General features: G+C 43.6%; 1 protein-coding gene across 4 annotated transcripts in view; it reads left to right on the top strand.

Moving 5' to 3' along the window:
- stab1 (stabilin 1) overlaps positions 1-27,035 on the top strand; it is a 45,046-nt gene that overhangs the window by 11,589 nt on the left and 6,422 nt on the right. The window contains exons 15-70 of one of the 4 annotated variants that reach the window (XM_054783980.1): positions 1-72; positions 187-300; positions 414-467; positions 1,732-1,812; positions 1,888-2,046; positions 2,127-2,189; positions 2,284-2,376; positions 3,063-3,149; positions 3,235-3,346; positions 3,439-3,625; positions 4,103-4,196; positions 4,262-4,420; positions 4,997-5,092; positions 5,240-5,335; positions 6,338-6,385; positions 6,469-6,602; positions 6,681-6,792; positions 8,589-8,666; positions 9,264-9,365; positions 9,441-9,545; positions 9,785-9,919; positions 10,060-10,188; positions 10,552-10,605; positions 10,682-10,795; positions 10,858-11,053; positions 12,848-12,943; positions 13,024-13,069; positions 13,283-13,362; positions 13,452-13,577; positions 13,656-13,729; positions 14,206-14,277; positions 14,486-14,605; positions 14,679-14,726; positions 14,805-14,885; positions 15,064-15,210; positions 15,688-15,816; positions 15,896-15,955; positions 16,395-16,571; positions 16,819-16,908; positions 17,103-17,249; positions 17,374-17,430; positions 17,507-17,672; positions 18,056-18,205; positions 20,726-20,830; positions 21,066-21,182; positions 21,907-22,039; positions 22,122-22,182; positions 22,305-22,449; positions 23,882-24,015; positions 24,348-24,513; positions 24,582-24,688; positions 24,764-24,883; positions 25,667-25,801; positions 25,894-25,998; positions 26,632-26,781; positions 26,874-26,978. In XM_054783980.1, the coding sequence (XP_054639955.1) occupies positions 1-72; positions 187-300; positions 414-467; positions 1,732-1,812; positions 1,888-2,046; positions 2,127-2,189; positions 2,284-2,376; positions 3,063-3,149; positions 3,235-3,346; positions 3,439-3,625; positions 4,103-4,196; positions 4,262-4,420; positions 4,997-5,092; positions 5,240-5,335; positions 6,338-6,385; positions 6,469-6,602; positions 6,681-6,792; positions 8,589-8,666; positions 9,264-9,365; positions 9,441-9,545; positions 9,785-9,919; positions 10,060-10,188; positions 10,552-10,605; positions 10,682-10,795; positions 10,858-11,053; positions 12,848-12,943; positions 13,024-13,069; positions 13,283-13,362; positions 13,452-13,577; positions 13,656-13,729; positions 14,206-14,277; positions 14,486-14,605; positions 14,679-14,726; positions 14,805-14,885; positions 15,064-15,210; positions 15,688-15,816; positions 15,896-15,955; positions 16,395-16,571; positions 16,819-16,908; positions 17,103-17,249; positions 17,374-17,430; positions 17,507-17,672; positions 18,056-18,205; positions 20,726-20,830; positions 21,066-21,182; positions 21,907-22,039; positions 22,122-22,182; positions 22,305-22,449; positions 23,882-24,015; positions 24,348-24,513; positions 24,582-24,688; positions 24,764-24,883; positions 25,667-25,801; positions 25,894-25,998; positions 26,632-26,781; positions 26,874-26,978 (6,123 nt within the window). Of the gene's footprint in view, positions 73-186; positions 301-413; positions 468-1,731; positions 1,813-1,887; positions 2,047-2,126; positions 2,190-2,283; positions 2,377-3,062; positions 3,150-3,234; positions 3,347-3,438; positions 3,626-4,102; positions 4,197-4,261; positions 4,421-4,996; positions 5,093-5,239; positions 5,336-6,337; positions 6,386-6,468; positions 6,603-6,680; positions 6,793-8,588; positions 8,667-9,263; positions 9,366-9,440; positions 9,546-9,784; positions 9,920-10,059; positions 10,189-10,551; positions 10,606-10,681; positions 10,796-10,857; positions 11,054-12,847; positions 12,944-13,023; positions 13,070-13,282; positions 13,363-13,451; positions 13,578-13,655; positions 13,730-14,205; positions 14,278-14,485; positions 14,606-14,678; positions 14,727-14,804; positions 14,886-15,063; positions 15,211-15,687; positions 15,817-15,895; positions 15,956-16,394; positions 16,572-16,818; positions 16,909-17,102; positions 17,250-17,373; positions 17,431-17,506; positions 17,673-18,055; positions 18,206-20,725; positions 20,831-21,065; positions 21,183-21,906; positions 22,040-22,121; positions 22,183-22,304; positions 22,450-23,881; positions 24,016-24,347; positions 24,514-24,581; positions 24,689-24,763; positions 24,884-25,193; positions 25,365-25,455; positions 25,620-25,666; positions 25,802-25,893; positions 25,999-26,631; positions 26,782-26,873; positions 26,979-27,035 lie in introns of those variants that run through there. The other 3 variants (XM_054783981.1, XR_008572197.1, XM_054783983.1) reach the window with 3 other exon arrangements.

Below are 27,035 nucleotides of genomic sequence, written 5' to 3'. Positions count from 1 at the left end.
TATACAGACCTGACCATTGGTGAGATTGTGAGAAAGGAACCATTGTTCAACCGCTTCCTGTCTCTCGTTGATGTGAGTGTCTCATTGGGATGCTTACTGTCCTTCCCACATGGGGAAAGGAACACCTTAGAGAAGAAATAAAACAACTGACGATATGGGATGTGATGTTTGTGATCTTGTCTGCAGAACTGTGGGACGCTGCTCCCTCTGAGTGGACCAGGACCTTTGACGGTGTTCATCCCCACCAATGAGGCCGTGGACAAAGCCCGAGACGGGAGCATTCTCTACATGCTCAATCACGTAAAAACGCTCTCACAACTTTTTTTATGCTATGACATCATCACATGCTCATTAAACTTTTTAGCTGTCATTTAGCTTCTCTTTCATTCATCTCTTTTTTTTTCTTTTCTCAGGCCAAACATAAACTTCAAGAACTTCTCAAACACCACATCTTCTCCAAGGCCAGTGTAAGTAGCCCTGTACGGTTGTAAAGCCATTATTTTCTTTTCTGTGGGGAGCCAAAGCTAATGGGGCCACATAGCGGTCTAGTGGTTAGCATGTTGACCACACAGTCACAGTCTGGAGATCGGGAAGACGTGGGTTCGATTCTCCCTTGGGAGCATTTCTGTGTGGAGTTTACCACAGTTACCATAGGTATGAATGTGAGTGTGAATGTTTTTTTGTCTATGTGCCCTGCGATTGGCTGGCGACCAGTCCAGGGTGTAACCTGCCTGTCGCCCGAAGTCAGCTGAGATAGGCTCCAGCATACCCCTACAACCCTAATGAGGAGAAGCGGCATAGAAAATGGATGGATGGGCTAAAGCTAATGACATTTAGTAATACACTAATATAATTCATTTAACAATACATTACGTTTATTGTAGGGCTGACAAAAGTAAAAAAAACGGACCCAAAGATGGATGCATGCTGTCGCAAAATCGCATTTTACTGGAACCACACTTTTCTGGTCCGGGAGGTGGGTCAAACCCACCACGCATTCATAGGGGGTCCCAGCAGGACCCAAAGATGGCAAAAACCCCCACTTTTCCGACGGGTCGATTTTCGTACGTTTTTTCAGGTCCGCGGCTGTTGCGAAATCAATTTTTTTTCAAGTTGCTGAAACCAAACTTTTCTGGTCCAGGAGGTGGGCCAAACCCACCACACATTCATCATGGCAAAAAAACACACTTTTCCGAGGTGTCAATTTTTCGGCCGTTTTTTCAGGTCCGTGGCTGTCGCAAGATCACATTTTTTCAAGTTGCTTAAAGCACACTTTTCTGGTCTAGGAGGTGGCCAAACCCAACACACATTCATCGGGCCCTAAGATGGCAAAAGACCCCACTTTTCCGACGAGACGATTTTTTAAAACTTTTAACACATTAATGGCGGTAATGAAAACACTTAATTAACTACGTTAAAACTGTTAACGTAAATCCAACCCTGCTCTGACTTTTACTCATGTTGTGTATTTTTGTCCAACACAGTGCCTAAGGGCAGAATCCCTTTCATACGTTGATATTTTGTTTCCTCTTTGCAGCACGAATAGGTTTGTTTTTTCATCTTTTGAATGTATGCTCAGCTTCTTATATTCAGACAACATTTTTTCAATGTATAGTGGGTGGAGATTTACAATAACAGGTTTCGACTGTCATCTTCCTCAGAAGGGTCAGCTTCTTATCAGTGGTGCTTATCAGCTGTACTGTAGTAGATATTTTATTTCCGTGTCCACAGCTGACATCTGATGACCTGGCAGCTCTTCCTCGCATTGAGACGATGGCCAATCAGATGCTTACCATCTCCACATCTACTGATGTAAGTCTCTCTGATTGGATCCTGGCATAGTCTGCGAGTGTGCACGAGCCTGACGTCGCCCTCTCTTCCCCTCAGGGTGACATTGTGTTGGGTGACAAGGGCGTCCGCGTGCTCAGCCACGACAACAGGGCGTTCAACGGTCTCATCCACCTGATTGACGGCCTGCTGTACCCACCCTCCATTCTCCCCATTTTGCCTCACCGCTGTGACATCACAGAGAGCAAGATCACTGTGGTGTGCACAGACACGCTAACGATGAAGATAATTAATAAAGATGCTTTGTGTGCACTGGTGTGACGTGTATGTGCTTTCAGGGTCCATGTGCTCACTGCAGTTACCTCTATGAGACATCCTGTCCAGAAGGCAGCACTGAATTGGTAAAATGTACTTTTATTATACTATAATAAATGTTTATTTTGGCCTAGTAAGCAGCGAAACTGTCACGTGTTCATTGTTGGTCTGTCTCTTCAGAACAGTCACCTGATAGGCTGTGATTATGTGACGTCTCCTCTGTGGCTGTTTCCGAGTAAAGGCTGTGCTAAGTACTGCAATGTCACCAAGCAGGTGAGACAAGCATGATTACCAAAGTACAAAAATGGTGCAAAAAAACTACATTTCTGTTTTGCAATATATACAGGAAGTAATGGTAACATCACTTTTGCATTGTCATTGTCATGCTAACGGAATAATGTTGGATGTTAATGTTAATGGTATTTATGCCATCATACTTGTACATATCCCTAAGAAACAGTATGTGGACACATTTGAGTTATAGTTGCCTTGTGAGCGTTGTCATATTATTATATAAATTGCCCCTACATTTGATTAGTAGACATTTAAAAAAAACAAAAACTGATCGATTACTAGTTTTGAAAACGGAAGTCATGGACAAATAGTAACAAGAATATGCTCAAGTATGTAGTACTATTTTTCAGTATATTTTAAATAACAAAAACTTTTGCTTGTAATATTTTGTTGCTATTTGCAGCCAAAGATACGTAGATGATGCACAATCGCACATAGCAAGAAAGATGAAGAAGTAAATATGTTTTATTACTGCAATAATGGTCAGAATAAAGAGTTTGGTCTGCACATATTTTCAAAATAGAGTTGCCATTCATCCACATAACATTTTTAAAGGCACACTTGTGGTGTGTGGAAATTGCCTGAGAAGAGCTTAGCGTTGCCATAAAAGAAATGTAATGACCACATATTCACCCATACATGTATTAATCATGTGTGTACATCAGACTCCAGAGTGCTGCAAAGGTTTCTTCGGGCCGGACTGTAAACCGTGCATTGGCGGCTTCCAGCATCCGTGTTACGACAGAGGAACGGTGAGGAGGAGCAACAACATTATCTGTCACTAGAGCCATCAACTTAACATATATACATGTATATTTTTTTCTTCCCCACATGCAGTGCTTCGATGGTATCCATGGCAATGGCACATGCAGCTGTCAACCAGGCTTTGAAGGCGTCGCCTGCCACATCTGCACCGACTCATCCAAACATGGAGACAACTGTGACGAAGGTGACACATGCTGTCTAAGGAAGGAAGCGCCAACTGAAAGGTCAACAAAGATCTTGACCTGGCACTGTCACCTGGTGTGTGTGTGTGCTCAGAGTGTCACTGTTTGCACGGTGTGTGCGACAACCGTCCCGGTAGCGGCGGTGCATGTCGGAGAGGATCCTGTTTGGAGGGGTACTCGGGAGAGAGGTGCGATAAAAAAGCCACACCTTGCAACTCTGATGGACTTTTGGAACACTGTCACATCCACGCCTACTGCACACACACAGGACTGCAAAGCACGTAAGACCTGAACACCCAACTACCGTGTTATTTGTAATAATTGTTTATATACATTAATCACAAGTTGAACTAGAGTCCTTAGTTGTCTGTGAATCTTAATTCTTAGACATTTTGGACAACTGTGTATGCTTCCAACTATGTGGCAATACTTTGGGGGAGGCCCTTTTCTGTTCCCAGCACACAAAGCAAGCGCCATAAAGGCATTCTTGGGAGGAGTTTGATCTGACAGAACTAGAACAGGTCCAACATCAGTGACATCCGAACTCACAAATGGACTAAAATGTCCACATAAACATTCTAAAATCTAAGAGAGAAATGTCATTCTGTGTCTGTACTTTGTACTCCATTCATTCCACAAGGCTCACCCTTGGGGCCCCTGATCTCATCATCATACAACACAAACTACCTACAGTATATCACATGTCCATGCATGTATACATTCCCTCATTACAGTTATCCTCTTGCTTGTTTCACCAGGTGTGTGTGTCGTGATGGCTATGAAGGGGACGGTCACTCGTGTACTGCCATCAACCGCTGTCTGAAGAGCAACAGAGGAGGTTGCGACGCCAATGTAAGATCTGGTAGATGTTAGACTGCAGAAGAAGAAAATTTCAACATTCCTGTTTTTCTCTCTAGGCCGAGTGTATATACGTGGGTCCCAGCAACGTGTCTTGTGTGTGTGTGGAGGGTTGGACAGGTGATGGCAGAGTGTGTGTGGAGATCAACAACTGCCAGCTAGAGAGTCGAGGAGGGTGCAGCCCCAACGCTGACTGCAATCATATTGGACCTGGCCAGGTCAGAGCCCAATATACTCAGAATGCTAATGATGTTTCCTGCTGCATCTTTGCATCTGCCGTCTTGTTGCACTAAGGGGCGCTAATGTGCTCCAGTTAATGACGACCTCATATGCTTCTGCCGTTGTTTTTAAAATAGTAGTGTATTTGCAGTAGTGTATTTCTTTTTAATGAAATATATTATTGGATATTACACAAATTTGCTTTGTCACCTCTAACACAAAGCTTATAGTACAATATACGGACCTATATTGGATGTACACATCAAAGTGGTCCCCTACATCCTTCAATTTTTCTGTATCATTATTTTTTGGGAGAATGTTATTTATTGGAGAATTACCTGCTTTCACTTTCAGACTTCATGTTAAAAATAATTTTATAATAATAAAAAATAAAGAGTATTTTGGAAGAAAAAAGTTGTTCTCTTTCCTCACACAAAATGTACGGAAGCCGGATTGTAGCCCAAATATCAAGGTACGGACTGTACTGTGGGTTACCTGTACCGTTGCACCCCTACTGCACACACATGATGAAAACAGACAGCTGAATGTGACTGTGTGTTTTTTTGTGTCTCCAGAGCGAGTGTGTCTGTAAAAAAGGCTACATGGGGAATGGCATTGTGTGTGACCTCGTTAACCCCTGCTACAACAACAACGGAGGCTGCCACGCCATTGTAAAAAACACAAACGCACACACACGACACATGGAGTTGGTGTTCTTGATTCATTCTGCACTTTGGCTGTGTTTCATCTTTTTGCTGTCACCAGTACAGTAACAGTGTAGTTCATCCTTAGCTGCTGAATGCTTCTGTGTCCGTCAGGCAAAGTGTGAGCAGAAAGAGGACGGAAACCACACATGCACGTGTCCTGATGGCTACGCTGGAGACGGAATCATCTGCTATGGAACGTTAATGGAGGTAAAACACTCTGGTTAATGTAACATATACCTGATGATAGTACATTTGTTATATTGCTTATTCTTACATGGACTAAGTGCTCACTTTGTAACTCTAAATGCGTAAAGTGAAGTACAATTTGCTGCATTTAGGTACGCTCGGAAATCCCAGAAAATACACTCAAAATGTGGATTCATCTTAAATGATGTGCTGTGTTCGAACGCATCCCCTCATTGCTCATAATAACACGGTTAAAGTGCGATTCAAATGTTCTGCTACTAGTAAAAGAAACTAGTGTTAGGTAAATCGATTTTTTAAAGACGTGTGGTATCTTTCATCTTGATTGAAATTTTCAGTTCATTTGGAGCTGTTAATACATACAAATATATATAATCCATGTATCTTTCTTTCAATACTGTAAAAATGGGCATATTTCAGACATCATTTGAAATATTGATTAATCATGATTAATTAATTTGAAATGATATTTTTTGAAAATGGCTTCCAGAGTGGGAAAATTTGAAAACACCGGCTTGTCGTTTTTGTGTAGACAAGCAACCCGCTTCATTTTGAAAATGATGACATCACCGACCTGTCACCATCACGTGACCAGAAGTGAGCGCTGCTAAAACGCTACATAATAGCTGAATATTTCGACGAGCATGACTCACCCCAGTCGACATTCTCCTGATATTTTGTTGTCTTGTTCTCCATAATGACTCGCAGAAGTAATTCCACTTCTCGTGAGTCTAGATGAGCCTTGGAAAGTGGAAGATGGAGGGACTTATGTGCATGCGTTCTTTCTTCTTCTATTGTTTGGTGTGTCACGTGGTTCCGTCTGCGTGTCTTCCTGTCTGGATGCAACTATTTAGTAATGTGTGGGTTTTTTTCAACCTAAAAAACTCTTTCGCTTTGCGGTGTGGACAGGGCCTCAGAGTTGGTTTGAGGTTAATGTGAAGTTGTAGCTCCTGTATTGTCAAACAATGAAGTGACTAAAATTATTCTGTTTGTGTTTGTGTTTAGGAGCTGGACATGAACCCAAAGCTTTCCAGCCTTTACTACATGATCCACGTATGTAAGAACTCTAACCACACATTTATTCCAGTACATCAATGACACCATCCTAACTTTTGACATGACATGTATTCTTCCAGAGGTACAGTCATTCCTCTGAGGACCTGAGTGGCAACCTCACAGTGCTGGTGCCGACCCGAGAAGCTTTAAGGAACATGAGCTCTGCTGAGAATTGGTTCTGGACCAGGAGACACCGCCTACCTCATTTCCTTCGGTGGGGTGACTGGCATGCTCACAGTCACCACAGTGCTCCAATTCTCTGACTACTTCCTGTTTCTCTTGCTGCTTTCAGGGCTCACATCCTGCAAGGAATCTACTCAATAGAAGACATGGGGGGATTGGTGGGCCAAAAGCTTGCCTCCTTGAACTCACCCACACAATGGGAGATCAGGAATAGTAGCAAGGTATTATTATATTTTCTCACATGTTGGGCCTGATCGACTAAAGGTTTGCATGTATAAAAACTAGAGCTGTCCAAAATAGCGTGTTAATGGCAGTAAAAAAAATAATTAATTACTTGAACATTTTTTGCGCAATTAGCACATGCGCATCATATGAAGCCACACCTCTCTGTTATGACGGCAGACGCAACCACAATTGCGTCTTCACAATTGTATCCTCACTAGTTCCTTGGTCATTGGAACCACACTTCCTCATTATCACTACCGCAAGGTGCATTCAGGGACACTCTGAGCATCACAACATCTATATGTGTGGTCTAAATAAACAGAAAGACAAACAAAAACAGCAAAAGGATATTCTTATCACTCACTAACGTAACTCCTACTCCGGAAGTACAATTTGCTGCATTTAGGTGCGCTTGGAAATCCCAGAAAATACATCTACACTCAAAATGTGTGTAATTATGTGGTGTCTTCAAACAGAACCCCTCATGGCTCATAAAAACATGGTTAAAGTGTTATTAAATGTTCTGCTACTACCGAAGAGCATTAGGCAAATAGATTTCCAGACATTTGTGGTATCTTTTAGCTTGATTTAAATTTCCAGTTCATTTGGAGCTGTAAATACATACAAATATATATTATTGTGTCCTGTAATTTAACTTTCCGTACATAAAATACAGTAAAAATTGGCATATTTCACACATAGTTGCACATGGTGATTAATCATGATTAATTCATTTTAAAACTGTGATTAACTTGATTAACATGTTTAATCATTTGAAAGCCCTAATAAAAATGTGCAAACTTGATAACGAGCACAAAGCTGATCTACTAATCCGGTGCACTGAGGGATTGAGTCTGTGAAATGAGCAAAATAGCACATGCAATCCACGGTGCGTGTTTGCCTTTATGAATATGTAGAATATATGGAGATTATTATAACCCGCAAAATACTGGAAGGAGGAGATGCAAATGTAATCATTTAGTACATGCAAACCTGAAACTGTTTGCGATCTGTGTTTTTGCATCCATATTTAGCACGTTTGAAAGGTAGATGCAAACCGGCACAGCGTTACACAAGACTGCGGTCATTATGGCGAAATGGAGGCATAATAGGTGCAATGATAGACGATAGTGTCAGAGAAGCTTCCATGCACTTGTCAACATATTTGGACTCTCGGAAATAAAAATAATGGAGATATATTGTCTCCCGCAATGCCATTTTTGAGGTACTGAAAGGGCTGATTTGGAGCCAGTTACAAAAAGGAGCCATGTCATATCTCCTATGGAAAAACAACAACACCAACACTGCATATTCTTGCGCAATAGTGTGGATTTTAATGCAAATTTCACCTGGCTATGCAGCGTCCAAGTAATATGTAAGTAGATAATGCTATATAGGTATATTTACTACAGTATATAGCCTAATAAATCGTAAATGTCATTGTCTAATAGGTTGCATATAACATTATTATTATTATTATATTACAGTGTGTTTATTTGCATCTTCCACCATTTCCATCCACCAAGTTCTCCAACTCCATGGCTTCAAATCAAATTTTTCATTTACGGCCACTCTGCTCTCCCAAACTCTCAGTGGAGACAGCCAATCAGAGACAGACGATCCTTAAATAGAGCAGTCCAGACCACTTTTGCACCCTTTAAAATTGCGCATGCAACCATAGCAGATCACCTGCAGCTGGATTGGTGATCATTTATTTATATCTTCATGTTGGTAATATTTGAGCAATCAACATCCTCGACCCTGTAGCATATTCAGTGTTGTGTTGTTCTAGGGACTTCTTATTGGAAACGCCTCCATCATCGCACACAACCTGCCTGCAATCAATGGCTATATCCATATCATCGACCGGGTAGGTGGACCTGATCACATGTGACCGTGTTCTTGTGGCAACAGCACATGATACCCGCTGTGCGGTGTCATAAACACAATGATAACCCCTTTGGTAGTAGCATTGAAATTGGACATTTTGTTGTTTTGTATTTATATTTTATAGCGGTATGGTCCAGTTTAGTTCACCACCGTACAGTTTGGAAGTGTGAATTCTAGCAATAGCTGTGTCAAAGTGACAATGTGACGTGAACGTGACATCATAAGGTGGCGACAAAGTGTAAGGTGCCAGCGAATTCAACAAAGATGAGGAAGGCCACAAGGCAAACAAAGGACAACAATTAAGGACATCTTTCTTGTTTTTGGTTATCTTCACATTCTGGAAGTGACCGTTCTCTGTCCACTAATCAACACACTGCACTGTGTGTAGCGGCACCTTTTTTGGTACCCCACCACTGTAGTTGGTCGCCCAACAGGAGGTTGCAAAAACATTACTGTAGTCATCGGAACCAAAGTGTACTGCTTGGTGTGGTTACCACTCATTGAGATGTCACCATTAGTGTAAAAATCTCATCCTAATATGGCATATATAAAGCTTTACGAGTTTTTCTCTTTTCAGTTTCTGCTACCTTCCCATTCTGACCTCCCACCCGAGCCACCTACCCTGATGGCCTTCTTGAACTCCTCCCCCGGCTTCAGTCTATTCCGACAGTACGCTCTGGTGAGAAAAGTATCACAACGCATGCCAGTCATAGGGCGGCCATGTTAATTTACTCAATACACACCTCTCTCACAGATGTACAACCTGTCAGAGAATGTCAACATGACAGATTTCACCCTGCTGCTGCCCACAGATGAGGCCATCCGCCAGCACCTCCGTGAAACTAACTCCTCCCACCTGGTAGGTCCCAACCTCCACACAGCCTGCTGTGATTCAGCAGTGCTATAGTTCTATGGCAATGGGCCTTTCACCCAAATTCTACAGTTGTGTGTCATTATATGACTGTCTTAGTCCATTCAGAACTGTATTCTGACTATTCTGACTCAAAATTAAAGTGGAAAAATTAGATCAAAGGCTGATTGATCTGTGAATTTCCACAAAACAACTCCTAATGTGTCCGTCTTTACATGTATGTCCAGGACTCTGATGTGTTCAAATACCACCTGATTCTCAATGAGCTGCTCTTCCCAGACCGACTGTTTGATGGCATGCTAAAGAGCACTCTGCTGGGCAGCGACTACCAGGTCCAGTTCCACCTGAACAATAACAACCAGGTAACTTCCCCACTAGATAGAACCTTTTTTAGGTAAGTGCTGTGTATGCAGTATAATTGTGTGTGACACACATGATATTGTTATGTGGTCTGATTATGTAATGATAGTGTTTACTCACCTGCTCCTTTTCGCCTCTTCAGACAGCAGTGAACGATGTCCCGCTGGACGGCACTTTCACAGAGACGCAGTATGGCATCATCATGGTTCTCCCTCAGGTCCTCAAAGTCCGCCGCAACAGATGCAGCCAAGAGATCACGCTGCAAGTCAACGTAGGGATACATGAACTAGACATAGACAGAACTAATTGGGATACCTTGTTAGTAGGAACCCAGACTTGAGTGGCGATCCAATGCACTCTTCCTAGTCAGATGTGGGAACTTTCCAACCTCACTGTTTTCCAAACAACAGCTTAAAGGGTTCGATCATATCAGTGTCGTGCCATAGCTATGCTGCTCACAGCCACTAGATTTGCATAGTATCTGCGCTAGGTTGTGATGTGTTTAACAGTGTAATAGTCCTCAATTAATATATTTTCTGTGTGAGTTTGGGTTTGTGATTTCTGAAGGATAACTTATTGCTATTGTTTATTTCTATTCTATTAATGTTTTTCTCCCTTTGTTGCACATCATTAGGGACGGTGTACAGCATGTAACGGTCCTCCTCGATGTCTCTACAGATACAAGCCAGTAAGTCAATGCGAATGTTCATTAATGTTGTGTCCTCTTCTGGCTCCTACCATCTTTCCAATGTGCACCACTTAAGATTAAAACCCAGTTTCCAGAGAACATGAAACCCAACTGTCGATACAAAACACGAATTGGCTCCAGGAGAAAGTCGGTGCCAGGCTGTATCGTCAAATGTCTTCAGGTCACCAAGGTAACTAGCTCACACTGTCACGTAACCATGTACCAACACTGACACAATAATCTGTACTGAAGCATCACTCCTGTTGCGCCGGTTACTACGGCCACGAGTGCTACAAATGTCCTGGAGAAGTAGGAAGCTGGTGTTCCAATCATGGGGAGTGCCAGGATGGTCTCCTTGGCAACGGGGAGTGCCGTTGCTACGAGGGCTTCCATGGCACTGCGTGTGAGGACTGCGAGCCTGGACGTTACGGAGTCAACTGCTCTTCCAGTGAGAAACATGCATGGGAGATGTAGTCACACACTGAACATTTGTTTTTTACAATTATTTTATTAGGTACAGAAAATTCTGCATTTACAAAGATAATAATGCTCACTTTTAATTGAAACTGTCAGAGCGGTATTTATTTAACAATTTATTATTATTATTATTATTACTACTACTACTACTACTACTACTACGAACAGTCCAGGGTGTACCCTTCCTTTCACCCAAAGTCAGCTGGCTCCACGATACCCCCGCAGCAACCCTAGTGAGGATAAGGGGCATAGAAAACGGATGGATGGATGGATGGAGGAAGGAACTTGAACATAAATGTTTTGAATTCTGAATTACACGTTCACAAATTGTTTTCAATTTTGAAAACCTCATGAAAAAAAGAATTAAACATATCCTGTTGTTTATGTGTTGGAGTGGAATTGGAGTCTTACAATACAGAATAGACAAAAGTGTAACTTAACCATGTTACTTAGTTAATGCGGGATCTGGTCAACTTCCTCGCTACAGCTAACGTTAACGTCAGATCGTTCGTCTATGAAAAAGTACACAGCTTTATGTTAGCTGGATATTTGAGTCTGCCACTGTATTCACAGTATAAAGTAAAATTGCTGCTTCAATGTTGGCATAAGATAGATAATTTATTGTTTTACTTACTTGAGTGGTTGGAAGAAGTCCGGCGTAGACAGTCAAAAACAGGGCACTCGGTACACCATGAATCCGGAGGTATTTAATCATGTTGGTGGTGCACCCTCCTTTGCATGATATGGTGGCGTTGCAAATGTTGCACTACCCCGACCGTTTATTTTTCTTGCAGAATTCCAGCCAAACTTTCGAGTGCAGTCACACATTGTCCATGGTTGAATTGGATGAACACAAACGCTTCCTGAAGCTTCCTCTTCGTTGGTGCTATGGGCACCTATTCATTTTGAATAGAACCTGCGCGATAGGGCGATTATCGCGTGTCACGTCCAGTCAAGCCACACGCGAAATTCGTGCGTGTGAAAGTTTGTGCTTGTATTGCGGCACGATCCCAGAAAGTTTAAAAATGTTCAACTTTTAATAGCTATCGTCCAGACGAGGACCAATCCGCAGGAGTTTCATTGATCGACCGATGAGCGGATAGGATGCTCATCAGTATGCTATACTTGCCGTGACAGATTTCCCGGAGCTAGTTGACATTTCCAAAAAAAAAAAAAATTAAAAAAAGACTATAGCGATATAAAATTAAAAAGCAGCGGCATTGGAACTCGTTGGCACCAGAGTAAACATATCTGTTAAGTTTACAATAATTTACACGGACATTTATGCAAGTTTATCTTCAATACTATCAAGATCCGGTACTCGCAAGAGTCCTCGCTTTTCCTCCTCTGAACTACTTTGTTATCTCGAAATTTCCTCCACATCTGACAGATAGGAGACCGTACAATTCACTCTGGATGTGAATGCATCGCTCACCTACGTATGTAGCTGGTGACAATCGCTTGTTGCCTCCCGTGTGCATGGTTTCGTAGGCTATGGCGGTGAATTTCGCCAATCGCGGTCGTTTGTCGCCTCCTGTGTGTGGCGCCCATTAGGCGGCCGTTTTTTCTGGTCGGCGGACGATTCCAGGTGAAATGGAATGTTAGTCCCGGTTCCCATCGATGCTCAATCTCCAACCCTGTTCATAAAGCTACAACTGAGTGCTGTCCTTTGTGTAAAAACAACTAGTCTGTGAGGTAATTAAAGATTATTGTTAAGAAAAGAATCTCAGGTCATAACAAGGGATTTTGCATGTGCGTATTGCAGAGTGTGTGTGCGACCACGGGAGGTGTAACGACGGTTTGGCGGGAAGTGGCAAGTGCGAGTGTCACAAAGGCTGGAAGGGAGCCTCATGCTCCGTAGGTAAGCCCACACACACATTCTCACACAAACTCAACATGTTCTGAAACCTGACATCACCTGTGTGCGTGTGCGTGTGTCAGAGATCAAGGACGACGCCTGTGGAGGAGTGTGTGACGAGAACGCCAAGTAGGTTCTATTGATGTATCAGCAGTCTGTTATTCTTGAACCCTCCTTGTTTGGTGGGACACAAATTCTTACACATACAAATATATAAATTAAAATATGCTGGGCTAATAACATTGATGAAAGAAGGAACTATTACTATGGTAATTCTTGAAAGTAACAAAGTCACTGTAGGACTGATTTTTTTATTATGTTGCATGTTGTGGTGTGTTCCAGCTGCATCACGGGGCCGCAGGGGACCGCCGCAGCCTGTGTGTGTGTCGCGGGATACGAAGGCAATGGCACCTTCTGCAAAGGTAACGGTCAAGCCCTAAGACACACTGTTCTTCTTTTTCTACTGCTGCTCCACGCCGCATGACACATGCTCACTGTGTGCCTCTCTCAGAGGTGGATGTGTGCAGCAGGTCTAACGGGGGTTGCTCGCGGTTTGCCACCTGTTCTAAAGTCTCAACGGGGGAGCGCACCTGCACCTGCAAAGATGGCTATACGGGCGACGGGGTGGTCTGTCTGGGTAAATGCTTTGCACCTTTTTGTCTGATTGACATGTACACACACAGCACACGTCTCACCGGTTTGTGTGTGTTGTCAGAGGTCGATGGCTGTCTGGTCAACAATGGAGGCTGCCACAAGTCGGCGGAGTGCATCAGGACAGGCCCCAACACTGTGAGAACACACTCTGCCCCAACTTTTCTAATGAGCTGTACTTTACTGGACACATCTCTCATCAATGAATTCATCAATGAGGGTTGGACAGAGTTTAGCAGATTTGGAAGATTCTAAATTGTCCTCAGTGTTCAAATACTTCTTTGTCAGAGATCTCTTTTTAACATTTAAAATCATTAACCTTATTCATTAACTGTCACAGGGTTCTGACAGTTTTCTTTGTGGTAGGAAATGTATTGCACATCCACAGAAATGGCACAATCACACCAATCACAAGTATTGTTTTTAGAATGTTCCAGGCCAAGGTTTGAAGAAATTTTCCTTGATATTCAATATTTATTGAATATTGCTTTTCTAAATGGTCTTCCATGTTGACAAAAACACCTACCGATGTTATGTTGAGTGAAGTCTCTAAGTGGTATTCAGTGCTTACCAAAACAAACAAAAACAAAGGGTTTCTTCTTGCTGATCTCCAGGTGGCCTGCAGGTGTCAGGTGGGCTTCCAAGGATCCGGCAGGTTCTGTTATCCAGTCAATCCTTGCAAGACCGTACGTCTGCTATTTATTGACCTCACAGTTTAATTTGCTTATGTGTGAATGAATATTCAAACACAGTTACATGTGTTTAATCAAGTAAGGAAATTGTCAAATTGATAATAGTGATAAATGTTGACACTTTTGAGTCACGCAGCCAGAAACATCATCTAAATTCAAAGCTGAATTCCTGTCATTTACCATCAATAAAATGCATTTGCAGAACAATGGCGGGTGCAGCAAATATGCTCGCTGTGAGTACTTGGGTTTGGGTCAGAGGAACTGCTCCTGCCACAGAGGGCATGTGGGAGATGGCTTTGATTGCCGGGGAAACACCAACTCAGTGAGTCGCATGACCTCCGACTTCACACAACCACCCCCCATCCTGCCGCCATCACAATATTTTTGTCCGACAGGAGGTGTACCGAAATCCAGAAAATGCTGTTTTCCGTCAAATGCTCTCAGTGAGTTATCCGTAACTTCTACCTTCAAAGAGCACATGATAGTTTGACTTTTTGTTGTTTTCTTTCTGTTTTTTTCAGAAATCAGACACTCGAAGTCTTTATGGCAGCGGGCCATTCACCCTCTTTGTCCCTGTCGTCAACAACAACACATATTCCACCGTGTGTATAGAAACTCTTTTTATCTGCTTCTTGAAACATACTTGAAAATTAGGAGGGAATTTTTATAGATGATTTCATGGCACTTAATATCTGAATCATAATGTTGCTACTATGCCTTTTGTTGTGCCTCATTTAAATGACTGACACTGTTCATGTGCGTGCGTGTGTCACCATGTAGATTGACGAATGGCAGCAATCCGGTCGTCTAAATGATGTGATTCGTTACCACGTTGTTTCATGTGAGACTCTGACTTTCAATGACCTCCAAACCACGGAGCGCGCCATCTCCACATCGGGATACGTTCTGCACTTCAGCCTGCAACGGGTCAGAAATATACACGCACATACAAATCACACAAAGATGGTGCTGACATGTTTACATGACACTGTAGAAAATGTTATTACTGCGTATTAATTTGTAAATGGGTGTGACTGAAATGGTTATAAATATAAAAAAGATGGGTTAGTTGTGCATGTGTTAAGATGGGCTTCTTGCACAGGTTCCAATCTCCGCTGTGGGATTTAATAAAGAATTGGTGAGACTTGGACTTCGTTTTTGTGATGCCACCACAGAATAGTAGTCCCAGTGATGGCAAAGAGGAATGGTATGATGATAGCCATAGAACCAGTGTAACATATTGTGACAAAGAGAGAGATGTCAATGGAGGGAGTGCTATGATGGTAATGATATGCTGTTAGAGAAAGTATTTGCTGCTGAGGTCACGGGTATGCCCACATGTGCCATCTCCATGTTGTCAGTGCACTGGATCAAAATGAGCTGAACTTGTGTGTGTACCTGTAGGGCTCGGTGTTGATAAACAACAGTTCCAGGATCGTAACAAGTGACTACACTACATCAAACGGAGTGATCCACTACATAGACACTCTGCTGACGCCATACAGGCTGCAGGACAAAGGTCACCTGGAGCAGGTGGGCTGCATTTTTCTGACATGCTAATCATTCAATCACACATGGACTACATGTGACGCGTCTCTCTCTTTTTGTGTAGATGAACTTGACTGCAGCAGCTCACTTTTATGGCTACAGCGCCTTCTACAAGCTAATGGAGGTCAATCACACTTTTTTTTTTACAACACCCAGCCATCTATCATGCATCCATCATCTGTCTATCATGCATTCATGTAACATCCATCCATCCGTACATCATGTATCCATTCATTCATCCAATCTATGTCATGCATTCATCTATCCATTCATCATATGTCAACTATGCATCCATTCATACATCCATCTTGCATACATACATCCTTTATTCAACATCCATACATTATGCATGCAAACATCTATGCCTCTATCGTTCCCCCTTTCAAATATTATGAATTCCTTCTGTAGATTATCCGCTCATTCATCGAAGCACCCATCCATCCATCCATACCCCCTCCTCTTAGCCATCTATTTGGCCATGCATACAGTTTTACAGTTGAAGTTATCCATGACGGCCATTGATGTCTTACTGCCAACACTGTGGCTGTGTGATCCATGTGCAGAGTGCTGGATTGCTCCCGATTCTCCAGTTGTCCATCCACCAGCCCTTCACCATGTTCTGGCCCACAGACCAGGCCCTCAAATCCCTGCCGCCTGAAAGGCAGCGCTGGCTCTCCAGTCCTGACAACCAAGAGCAGTTAGCTGCCACTGTCAAAGCCCACATTATACGCAACTCCAAGGTGGGAAGCATTCATTCATATTAACATTCATTGGATATAACTTATTTAATGTAAGCCTTTCTTCAACAGTGCATTTGTAACTATGAACAGTCTATGAGCTCCTAATCTGATAAAACACGTCATACTTTCAACAGCGACCTCTGTTGATCACTGATGGAGTTGTAGTGTATCCAAAATGTCCACTAGGACGCCATAACACTCACATCCCGTCACACTTTATCCTGTGTGTGTGTGTCTCTGTGTGTAGGTTCTGGATGTCAGTCAGCCGGGTATAAACACTTGGTTCCGCACCATGCACGGATCAAAAATCAAGTACACCTGTGACAAGACTGTGGTGGTTAGAACACTCACTCACTCTCTCACACACACACTTCAGTAGTCTGTGTTGCTATAGCAACTACTGTTGTCTGTCCTTGCCACCGTGATGGTATTTTGAACAGTAAAATCCTGAAGCCTTATCGTTCTGCTTTTCATTTAGTTTGATTGACAAAACCCTTTTTGGAAGCTGTTCTGGTGTGTGTGTTGATTCAGGGGGACATATTGATCAATGAAAATGCCGCCAGATTAGTGGAGCGCTACTTGACCTTCAAAGAAGGCGTGGCCTATGGCATCGACCAGTTACTGGAGCCGCCTGGCTTGGGAGCGTACTGCAACACTCTGGAGAACAGAACCACTTTCGTCAGTAGCACCAATACAATCGTTTCTATTCTATGTGTGCACGCGCAATTGAAATAGATTTACATGAAATACATTGTTCCTTTGTCAGTACTCACTGACTCTTTTGTATCTCCACATGTCTCAGGGACGCTGTGGTCGCTGTCTCGTCCCTCCACCTTGCCCCATCAGACACGAGTACACAGTAAGACTCTCCACTCGGCTACTAACTGACAACCTAAAACGCTGAGAAAGAGAACACAGTTGGCGCTGTTTCACAGGGACAGGTAGACAGTTGTGTGAGACCTCGCACCAGGTATTCGCTGGGTTACTTGCGCTGGTCAGGTGACCTGGACACAATGGGAAGAATTGGCTGTAAGAGAATATGTAAGTTTCCCACTTGGGTCCAGAAGTGCTGCAAAAACCACTACGGCCCAGACTGTCAAGGTAAGAAGCCAAGGTACACAGATTAGGCAAGTTGTATTTTTAAGGATGAGTGCTAATATTGAAACAACTACAATGCTCTGGGTCAATCCAAAATGTTATTAAAACTCAGAGCTGAATATAATATTCATGCATGCACAATTATTGGACAAGTATTAGTGTGCACAATTATTCTGAGACTACATGAAAAACATTATGCCATCCCACATTTTCATCTACACACTTTGATATAGGGTGTTGCTCTTCTTAGTCCACACAATCCATCATTACTTAAACAGATCTTACAACTCAATAAGCATTCAACTTTATACAGATTAGAATTGGAAAATATGTAGCACAATCATCACATACTATAAATACTCACTTTTTATTATGGCCACTCTCAGTTTGTCCAGGTGGCGTGGAGTCACCTTGTGGCAGCCATGGGGCTTGCGAAGATGGCCTGAGCGGTTCAGGAAGATGTAACTGCCTCTCAGGTTTCAAAGGAACGGCGTGTGAAATTTGTATGGCAGGACGTTACGGCCCCAACTGCACAGGTTGGTGTTCATCCCAAAATTAAAGAGCAAACATGAATGAATCGTTTGTACTGTAAGAGCGACTATACGCAAGTCCATCTTGCTTGATACCACTTTTTCATGTCTGATACCTACATCGAAACTGTGTATATATGCCAATACCAGTACCAATCCTTTTTTGCTCCTTTCTTGTTATAGTAATAGATTTGTATGCATGTAGTTTGCTTAATATAGAAACAAATATAACGCATATTCTGCTCCCCTGAAGGAAGAAATTAAATAGCCCATGACATGAGTTTTGCCCTGAGTTCCTCAAGGCTCAGGATGTTGAGGGACTGTCTTGGCTGACACGTCTCTTCAACATTGTGTGGAAGTCAGCAACAGTACCCCTGGATTGGCAGACTGGGGTGGTGGTCCCTGTTTTCAAGGAGGGTGACTGCAGGGTGTGTTCCAACTATAGGTGCATCACACTCCTCAGCCTCCCTGGGAAAGTCTATTCCAGGGAGCTGGAGAGAAGGGTACAACCGTTAGTCGAACCTGGGCTACAGGAGGTGCAATGTGGTTTTCGTCCTGGTCATGGAAGACTGGACCAGCTCTACACCCTTGCAAGGGTACTGGAAGGTACATGGGGCTTTGCCCAACCTGGTCTACATATGCTTTGGAAAAGGCATTTGACTGTGTCCCTCACGGTGTCCTGTGGGGGGTGCTCCAGCAGTATGGGATGAGTGGCACACTACTATGTGTCATTCGGTCCTGGTACAACCAGAGCAGGAGCCTGGTTCGTATTGCAAGCAGTAAGTCGAGCTTGTTTCCGGTGAATGTTGGCCTCCGCCAAGGCTGCCCTTTGTCGGTTCTGTTCATAATTTTCATGGACAGAATTTCTAGGCGTGGCCAAGACGTTGAGGGAGTCCAGTTTGGTGGCCTTAGGATTTCGTCTCTGCTATTTGCAGACGATTTGGTCCTGATGGTGTCATCAGGCTGTGACCATCAGCGTTTACTGGGGCAGTTTACAGCTGAGTGTGAGCTTCTGGGATGATACTCAGCACTTCCAAATCCAAGGCCATGGTTCTCAGTTGGAAAAGGGTGGAGTGAGGTCTTGCCCCAGGTGGAGGAGTTCAAGTATCTTGGGGTCTTGTTCACGAGTGATGGAAGCTTGGCGTGTGAGGTCAACAGGCGCATCGGCACAGCGTCTGCAGTAATGCGGTCGCTGTACCGGACTGTCGTGGTGAAGAGAGAGCTGAGCCGGAAGGCAAAGCTCTCAATTTACCGGTCGATCTACTGTATGTTCCCACCCTCACCTATGGTCATGAGGTGTGGGTCATGACCAAAAGAACGAGATCGCGGATACAAGCGACTGAAATTAGTTTCCTCCATAGGGCAGCTGGACTCACCCTAAGAGATAGGGTGAGGAGCTCGGTCATCTGGGAGGAGCTCAGATTAGAGCCGTTGCTCATTCACATCGAGAGGAGCCAGTTGAGGTGGCTCGGGCATCTAGTCCAAATGCCTCCCAGATGCCTCCCTGGTGAGGTGTTCTGGGCATACACAGCCGGGAGAAGGCTTCATTGCAGACCTAGAACTCGCTGGAGGCATTATGTCTCACAGCTAGACCTGGGAACGCCTTGGGGTCCTCCCAGTGGAACTGGAAGAGGTGGCTGGGGACTGGGAAATCTGGACTTTTCCTACTTCCTTCCCCCACGACCCAGACAAGCAGAAGAAAACGGATAGGTCTGGAACCAATTAAGCTATAAACAAGAGACGACTGTATTTTCATTTTAGTTCATATTCGTATTGCGAGTTTTATCGAGTATTGCGTCAAACTATCCCTGCTTGTAATATAAAATTTTTTCTCAAGGGGGCAGAAAAAGACATTTTTGTTCCTTCAATAATATGCTGCTTCCTGTGAATGGGGAATGTTAATAGTGAATGTTGGGGTGTTGTCTATAGAAAATGCACATATTGCTTTTTTTTATCTACAACAAAATCAAACGATCTCACAACCTCTTGAAGGTGTAATTTCAGTTTATACACAGAATTGTTACAACAGGCTGAGATTGTCATTCCATTTCTTTGAGGCTATTGCGTATAAATTGCCCACCCAATCACAATGCAGCCTACATGTTTGCCCCTATGAGTGCTACAGCAGGCTGTCACCATGGCAATGCTGCACACTCACTATCACACAGCTAGTTGTGCTTGTGCGGATGTCACGTCGTCACCGCCTCCATTTGCTAAATGCTCGCTAATCAGCACCTTGTCCATATAATAGAACTGTATTTCTGCAGAAATAGTGAATGGAAAAAACGTTTGCCAGCTCTACATAAATACAGTATATAAGATATTACTTGTGTATACGCAGTACTTTAGAAATAACTGCTCTCAACAGCAAAACGCTCTTCACATTTAGTGCATGTGTGTAGCCCGCCTCTTGCCGGTCAACTGGATAAGGCTCCAGTTTTACTTTGATCCTGAACAGGATACACAGTACAGAAAATGAAGGAATTAATGAGCGGTTAACTTTATGTGTGTTTGTCTGTCTGTCAGCCTGTAACTGCGGGAAGCAGGGATCATGTGACGAGGGCATGGAAGGATCTGGCCAGTGTGTGTGTAAGCCAGGCTGGAAGGGCGACCGCTGTCAGATTGACATAGGTGAGTGCAATTACGATGCAATTACAAAAGTAAGGGGATTAACTGCCACTGTACAATGGGTACGTTGTATAGTGGAAGTCTCAAAAATGGTACAATTTGGAGTTCAGTCTAAATGTTCTGGACGGATATTCCTCAAAAGAGCAAGTCTGGTCGGTCTTCAGGTCTGGCAAAGAGGACAATTGTGATGATAATCATAGAACAGAGGCTAATGAGTCCAGTATGTGCATGTGTCCAGGCTCCATCCCAGAGGAGTGTCGGCAGTGCCACCCTCAGGCCGACTGCTTGCCGGGTGTGGGATGTCTTTGTAAATCTGGTTTTCAGGGAAATGGTACCTTCTGCAGTCCTGAACCACGTGAGTGTTCTGCTGCTACAAACAACTGAATTTTTTTTACGTGTTTGTTAGCTAATCCGGATTTTTTGTTTTGAGGGCATCCGAACTAGAGAAGTTAATCAGAATGTGAAAGACGGGGGTCCAAATATTCTGAGAGAGTGAAGCTAGAATTTGTACAGTTTCTGTTACATTACAGTAACATTACTGTAGAATACTACACATAGTCACAACATCTTTGAATGCTTCTTCTGAATGCCTTATATATCTATTTTAGTTTATTCTGCCATCTTTATGCTTGAAAATGCTTAATTTAGGCAAAAATACATCAAATTTACTTAAATATAGTAACAGTAATAATGGATTAGATTTTATAGTGCTTTTCAAGACACCCAAAGCGCTTATGCATTTTGTTTTTACTAATAATAGGCAGTATTCAACCACGAAACAGCATGGTTTATTAATATATTTGTGAAAAAACGTGAGTGAAGTTGCAAAATTCAAAGCACAAAGTAGTGTGGGATTACTGTATATGTTTTCTGTGTGGTTTTATACATTGTTGTTGGAGGATGAATTGGACATATTGGAGAAAGCGTCATTTATGTTTGCTCCAGTGCCCTCACTGGAGAAGTGGCTAGTAAGCAATAAGCAGCAGGCTACGCTACAGCGCCTCATGAGAAGATAGCTCATTTTACCTGGGTGCTCCTGTTAACAAGATGTGATGACAGATTTATTAAAAACATCGCAGCTCCAGATCTCTGCTCCGAGTATAACGGCGGCTGTCACCAGGAAGCAGACTGCAACCAGACAGGCCTGCAGGTAAACTGCACCTGTCGCAGCGGTTACCAAGGCGATGGGTTCTCCTGTGAGGCCATTAACAGGTGACCTCACATTCATGTTTCATTTGTGTTGGTTTTGTGACATCAGATATAACAACCTGAGATGTATCTGTCTCTCTTCCAGATGTGTGGAGGAGACAAATGGTGGCTGCAGTGACTTTGCGTCCTGCAAGTTCACAGGTCCGGTGAGTAAATACCTTGCCGGGTAGTTTATTTTTAATTCCTATTTCAACCATTTATTTAACATCCAGTATCCACACCCTGGCCTCCTGCTTTCAAAGTGATGGTTCTAACGGTGTCCCTGCAGAACGAGCGTGAGTGTGAGTGCTTGCCGGGTTACGTGGGTAACGGAATACAGTGTCTGGAGAAAGTGGTGCCACCTGTTGATCGCTGCCTGGAAGACAATGGAGGTTGTGATGGCGTGGCCTCCTGCAAAGACTTGCATTATCATGGTAACGCCTTCACTAGGCTCATACCATTGTGATAAACATTTTATGGAAACAGAGCTTTTATCCTTCAGATATTTCCACAAGAATTATTAGTTACCCAAGTAAAAAAAAAAAACATCCTGTATTATCTGCTAATCAAGGCTACTCTACTCTGTTACCATGGTAACAACTTCTGTCAGCCACAGTGTGCGTACTGTATATGCATGCCCTTCACCACCTTAACCTAACCACATCTGTTTCCATAGAAACATATCCACAAGAATACTGTATTCAGGAAACTGAGCAACGCGTATGTTGCCATGGTAACACATCTACCCTGACTGCCATTACCACTGATACTGTCATGACTGTAATTGCCATGGCAACAAATCTGTAATGGGCCAGTTGTTTAATCATGATATACCAGAGTAACAGCTACTCGACGGATTGAGATCTTTTAATGGTGGTACTCAGAAAAATCATTCTGTTGCTATGGTAACTGATGACTCTGCAGCAGATAGTGGTCATGTGATACGTGATGCTTAGAGCAGCCCATTAATACTCATGCTGCTTTTCCACTGAAACACCAGCTTGGTTCAGCTCTACCCAATACGGTTTGGCGAGGTGCCTTTTACACTTTAAAATAGTACAACTTTACAGTCATAATGAGACACACTGGAGATGCAATGGAGGAGAACTAGAGTCTCTGTATTTGCGTAAAGACCACTGTAAGGAGACTGCGGGCAGGGAGAAAACAAGTGCTGCAGCAAAGTGCAGACTGGAGTACAGTGGAACCTGCTTACCAGTCTTACGTATGTGGGCCAACTTATCAAGTCTTGGTCCACCTTGTTGTTCTTATTCCGAAAAAAGTGCCCACTTAAGTCGACATGGGCATACATGTTTGGTTGCTTTTGTCCACATCAAATTTTGACACCGGGTCCGTGTGTAGTATTGTCAACGTCCTCATTATTGCTAAACAGCAACATAACTACTGTCTAGTTACACAGCATTAAACGGCAGTATTAACCTGGATTCTGAGTATATCATATCATGAAAACAGAAGAAAACGATCCCAGCAAACTGTCGTAAAGTACAAAATCCTTTATTGTCACCCTTTCTCCTTATGCCTCTGGCCAACGTCACAAGTAAATGTGCAAGTAGTGGTTAGTTTTGGCATCGACATAAAAGGGTTCCACTGTGTAAAGCTGCAGAGCTAGGGTACAGCAAAAGGGTAAGCAAATGTTAGCATGTGTGTTTATCAAAGTCATTTTGAGTCACGTATCCTCAAATGTTGCGGCAATGATGAATCTGGACGATCAATGAGCGACCCGATGTAAAATTGTCATTAGCAGGTAGAGCTGTTACAACCCAAGCAGATACTATGCAGTGGAAAAGGGGCAACAGGTCATCATAGGTTACATTGTTAATTGTAATGTGTTTCGCTGACGTGATCCAGCCAACACAGCCGGAGTGTTCCATCTGCGCTCTCCAGACGGGAAGTACAAGATGAACTTCAGTCAGGCGGATGCTGCTTGCCAGGCCGAAGGCGCCATGCTGGCCAGCCTCAAACAGCTGGGTGATGCACAGCAGGTACCGGTCCACAGCGTGGTTTCCATGGAGACACAGAGACGCTTCAATACACCCGACACAACTTCCATTACAGCTGTAGCAGCTGTTTCTACAATAGAATACAATGATTTTATTGTCAATATTGTGGTTGCCTTAGCTATATGATAGGGTAAAAATGTTAGAAACATCTCTCAGTATGGTGCAGTAAAAATAGTACAAGTAGAATAATAATGCCTACAGTAAATACCTCCCTGACAGCATCAGTTCAATGTCACCAGATTGTGCCGGTGTACCTAATGAAGTGGCTGGTCATTTAGATAGGAGTTGTTAATGTATGGCTGCTGTTTTTCCAGCTGGGAATGCATCTGTGCGTGGCGGGCTGGATGGAAGGGGGAAAGGTGGGATACCCAACACGCTTCCCCACCGTGAAGTGTGGTGACAACCATGTGGGTGTGGTCCTCTACAAAGAACCTGTCGACCAGCAAAGCCTGTATGATGCCTACTGCTACAGAGTCAGAGGTAGCGAGCCATTAAAATATGCTCCTTGTTCAGTCAGTGGAGTGTTTCAATAATGTCCGTGTGTGCAGATGTGACCTGCACGTGTCCTGCTGGCTATGTGGGAGATGGCAGCTTCTGTAATGGTGTCCTGACTGACGTCCTGGCAGCGCATAGCAACTTCTCTATCTTCTACAAGGTGAATCTTGTTCAACAGTAAATGTTAGAATCATGTTGAGAGGACATTCAATTCATGACTTTGTTTTTTTTGCAGTTCTTGTTGGACTACAGCGACTTGTCCGGAGAAGGCAAACGGCTTGTTGAGTTTTTAGCTCACAGGAAGTCGGATGTAACGTTATTTGTTCCACATGACGCTGGCTTCAGCCCCAGCCAGGTAACCTATACTTTTTGTTTTGGCTCACTTAATAGTGCTCAAAAAATGCTTTTTCGATCAAAGTGGGCCAATAAAAATAAAAGATTCTGGCCACAAATGGCTCCTGGACTGGAGTGAGGATACCCCTTGCTTAGGACCACTGTGTGTGTGTGTGTGTGTGTGTTCTTAAGCCATTTATTTAATCGCAATTGGACTGTTCTAGTTGTCTTAGATGTTTTCCCCTAATCCGAGCAGGCTTCATGCGTATGACAAGATAGGACAGCTGTAGTTGAAGGGGATGGTTCAGAATTTAAAGTATTTATTCTCCCAGCACTCCACAACCAAGAATGGTTGGTGTCGCAGCCCTGTTCAGAGATGGTTTGTCAACCTAGACACAGATGGTCTCACTCACTCCTCGACATGACACATCCACTTTTGGCTCCAGTTGCGTCCATGACCATGATTACAACTGAATGGAATACTAATGAGGTGATTCCATCCAAACGACTGCCGCCGGCACCATTGTATCTTAACAACTGTCGTTTTGCACCACAAAGTAAAACGTTTTTTGTTTGGCCGTTTCTCTACCTTAGAGGATAATCACGTTGGATCCAGCACCGTCCCCTCAGACTAGAGCTGTACTATCTCGTCATGAACATGACCTGATAAAGCCTGCTTGGATGAGAGGTGAAATGCTTTTAAGGCCACCTGGAAGAACGTTTTCCTGAAGGGAGTGTCACCTGTAAATTTACATTTAAACGTTACAATGACTCAAGTTGTTACCTACATTGTGCGTGTGTGTAGGTGCTCTCAGGTCGAGATGTGGAGTATCACATTTCGACCAATAACATCCGACGACCATTTAAGGATCTGAGACATCAGGAAGTCATCCCATCCAGGCTCGGCTTCAACCTATCTGTCACCCACGGCAACAATGAGGTCAAACGCACACAAACCCACGCCGTCAACACACTGCAATGAATTTTCAACTTTCCTTGAATGTGCTTTTCAACCCTCCTCCACTCCCACAGAGTCTTAAACTGGTCAACCAGCGTCTCTTGCTGGTGTGGGACATTCCCGCCGTCAACGGCATCATCCATGTCATTGAGTCGCCACTCACAGCACCACCCCCTCTGGTGAGATTTAAAACTGTCCACTATTTTGGTCCTTACGGTGTTTGATGCAAAGCATAGGTCACAACCGTTTTTTTTCATGGAGAACATGTGGTGACCATGAAGGAGTAAGATCTCTACACGCATGGAGGACGTACCAAATATCTGAACGTGCGTGTGTGCGTGTGTGTGTGTGCGCGACACATGTAGGAGTCCATAAGTGCGACGTATGAAAAAATTGACGTTTTGCCCAAACCAGACAGCAGTAAAAAGTACGAAAGACACACGTACAAAGTGCGTAAGTTGGTCTTGCAACCTGAAAAAATGTAAGCGCTCCTAGAATCTGTTTGTCAGTACAAGTATGCGGCCAGTCTGCGATCTCGAAAAATCAGCACGTGACACATGCGCCCTCTGTACGTTTCTTGTGTTTTTTTTTAACATAGATCGCTCGTAGGAGCCCGTCCCTCATTAACTGGAGGCTTTTGATGTTGCTAGGCAACCTCTAGAGTTCTAAAGTAAAATCATGATACCGCGACATCTTCAGACAAAAATGGTCAACAGACACCTTTCATTCATTTTTAAGTGATATTGTTTCTGTCCTCCTCTGGTTGCCATGGTTACCAAGTGTATTAAAGTGATGTAATCATTCATCTTCAGGTTTCCCACCATGCTTCTCGTGGCCACGTCCACTCGAGCGGCACCGTGTCGGCCATCTTGGTGTCGTTGCTGCTGGCTGGTGTGATGGCAGCGCTCGGCTATTACGTCTTCAAGCATAAGACAGACGCCTTCCGCTTCCAATACTTCAAAGTGAGGCACACACACCGGACATAGTGTGGCTGTCATTGTTAGTTATGATCAGTGGGGGGGCGCGCTAACTGCTAACATTTCCTGTGTGACAGAATGATGACGAGGACAATCCAGCTGGTGGTTCAACCAAACCCGCCCTTGTCTCCATCCCAAATCCGTTGTACAGCGGCTCTAGAGCCTTTGCCGAACCCTTTGGGGTGAGTTGACCAATCACAGCCTGGCTAGTTTTTACTTAGGCTGACCACACCTTCTCG

Source organism: Dunckerocampus dactyliophorus, chromosome 8 (assembly GCF_027744805.1).
Source record: "Dunckerocampus dactyliophorus isolate RoL2022-P2 chromosome 8, RoL_Ddac_1.1, whole genome shotgun sequence".
NCBI classification, from domain to species: domain Eukaryota; kingdom Metazoa; phylum Chordata; class Actinopteri; order Syngnathiformes; family Syngnathidae; genus Dunckerocampus; species Dunckerocampus dactyliophorus.
Note: the sequence above shows the minus strand (reverse complement) of the source record. Positions and strands in the feature narration are given on the sequence as shown.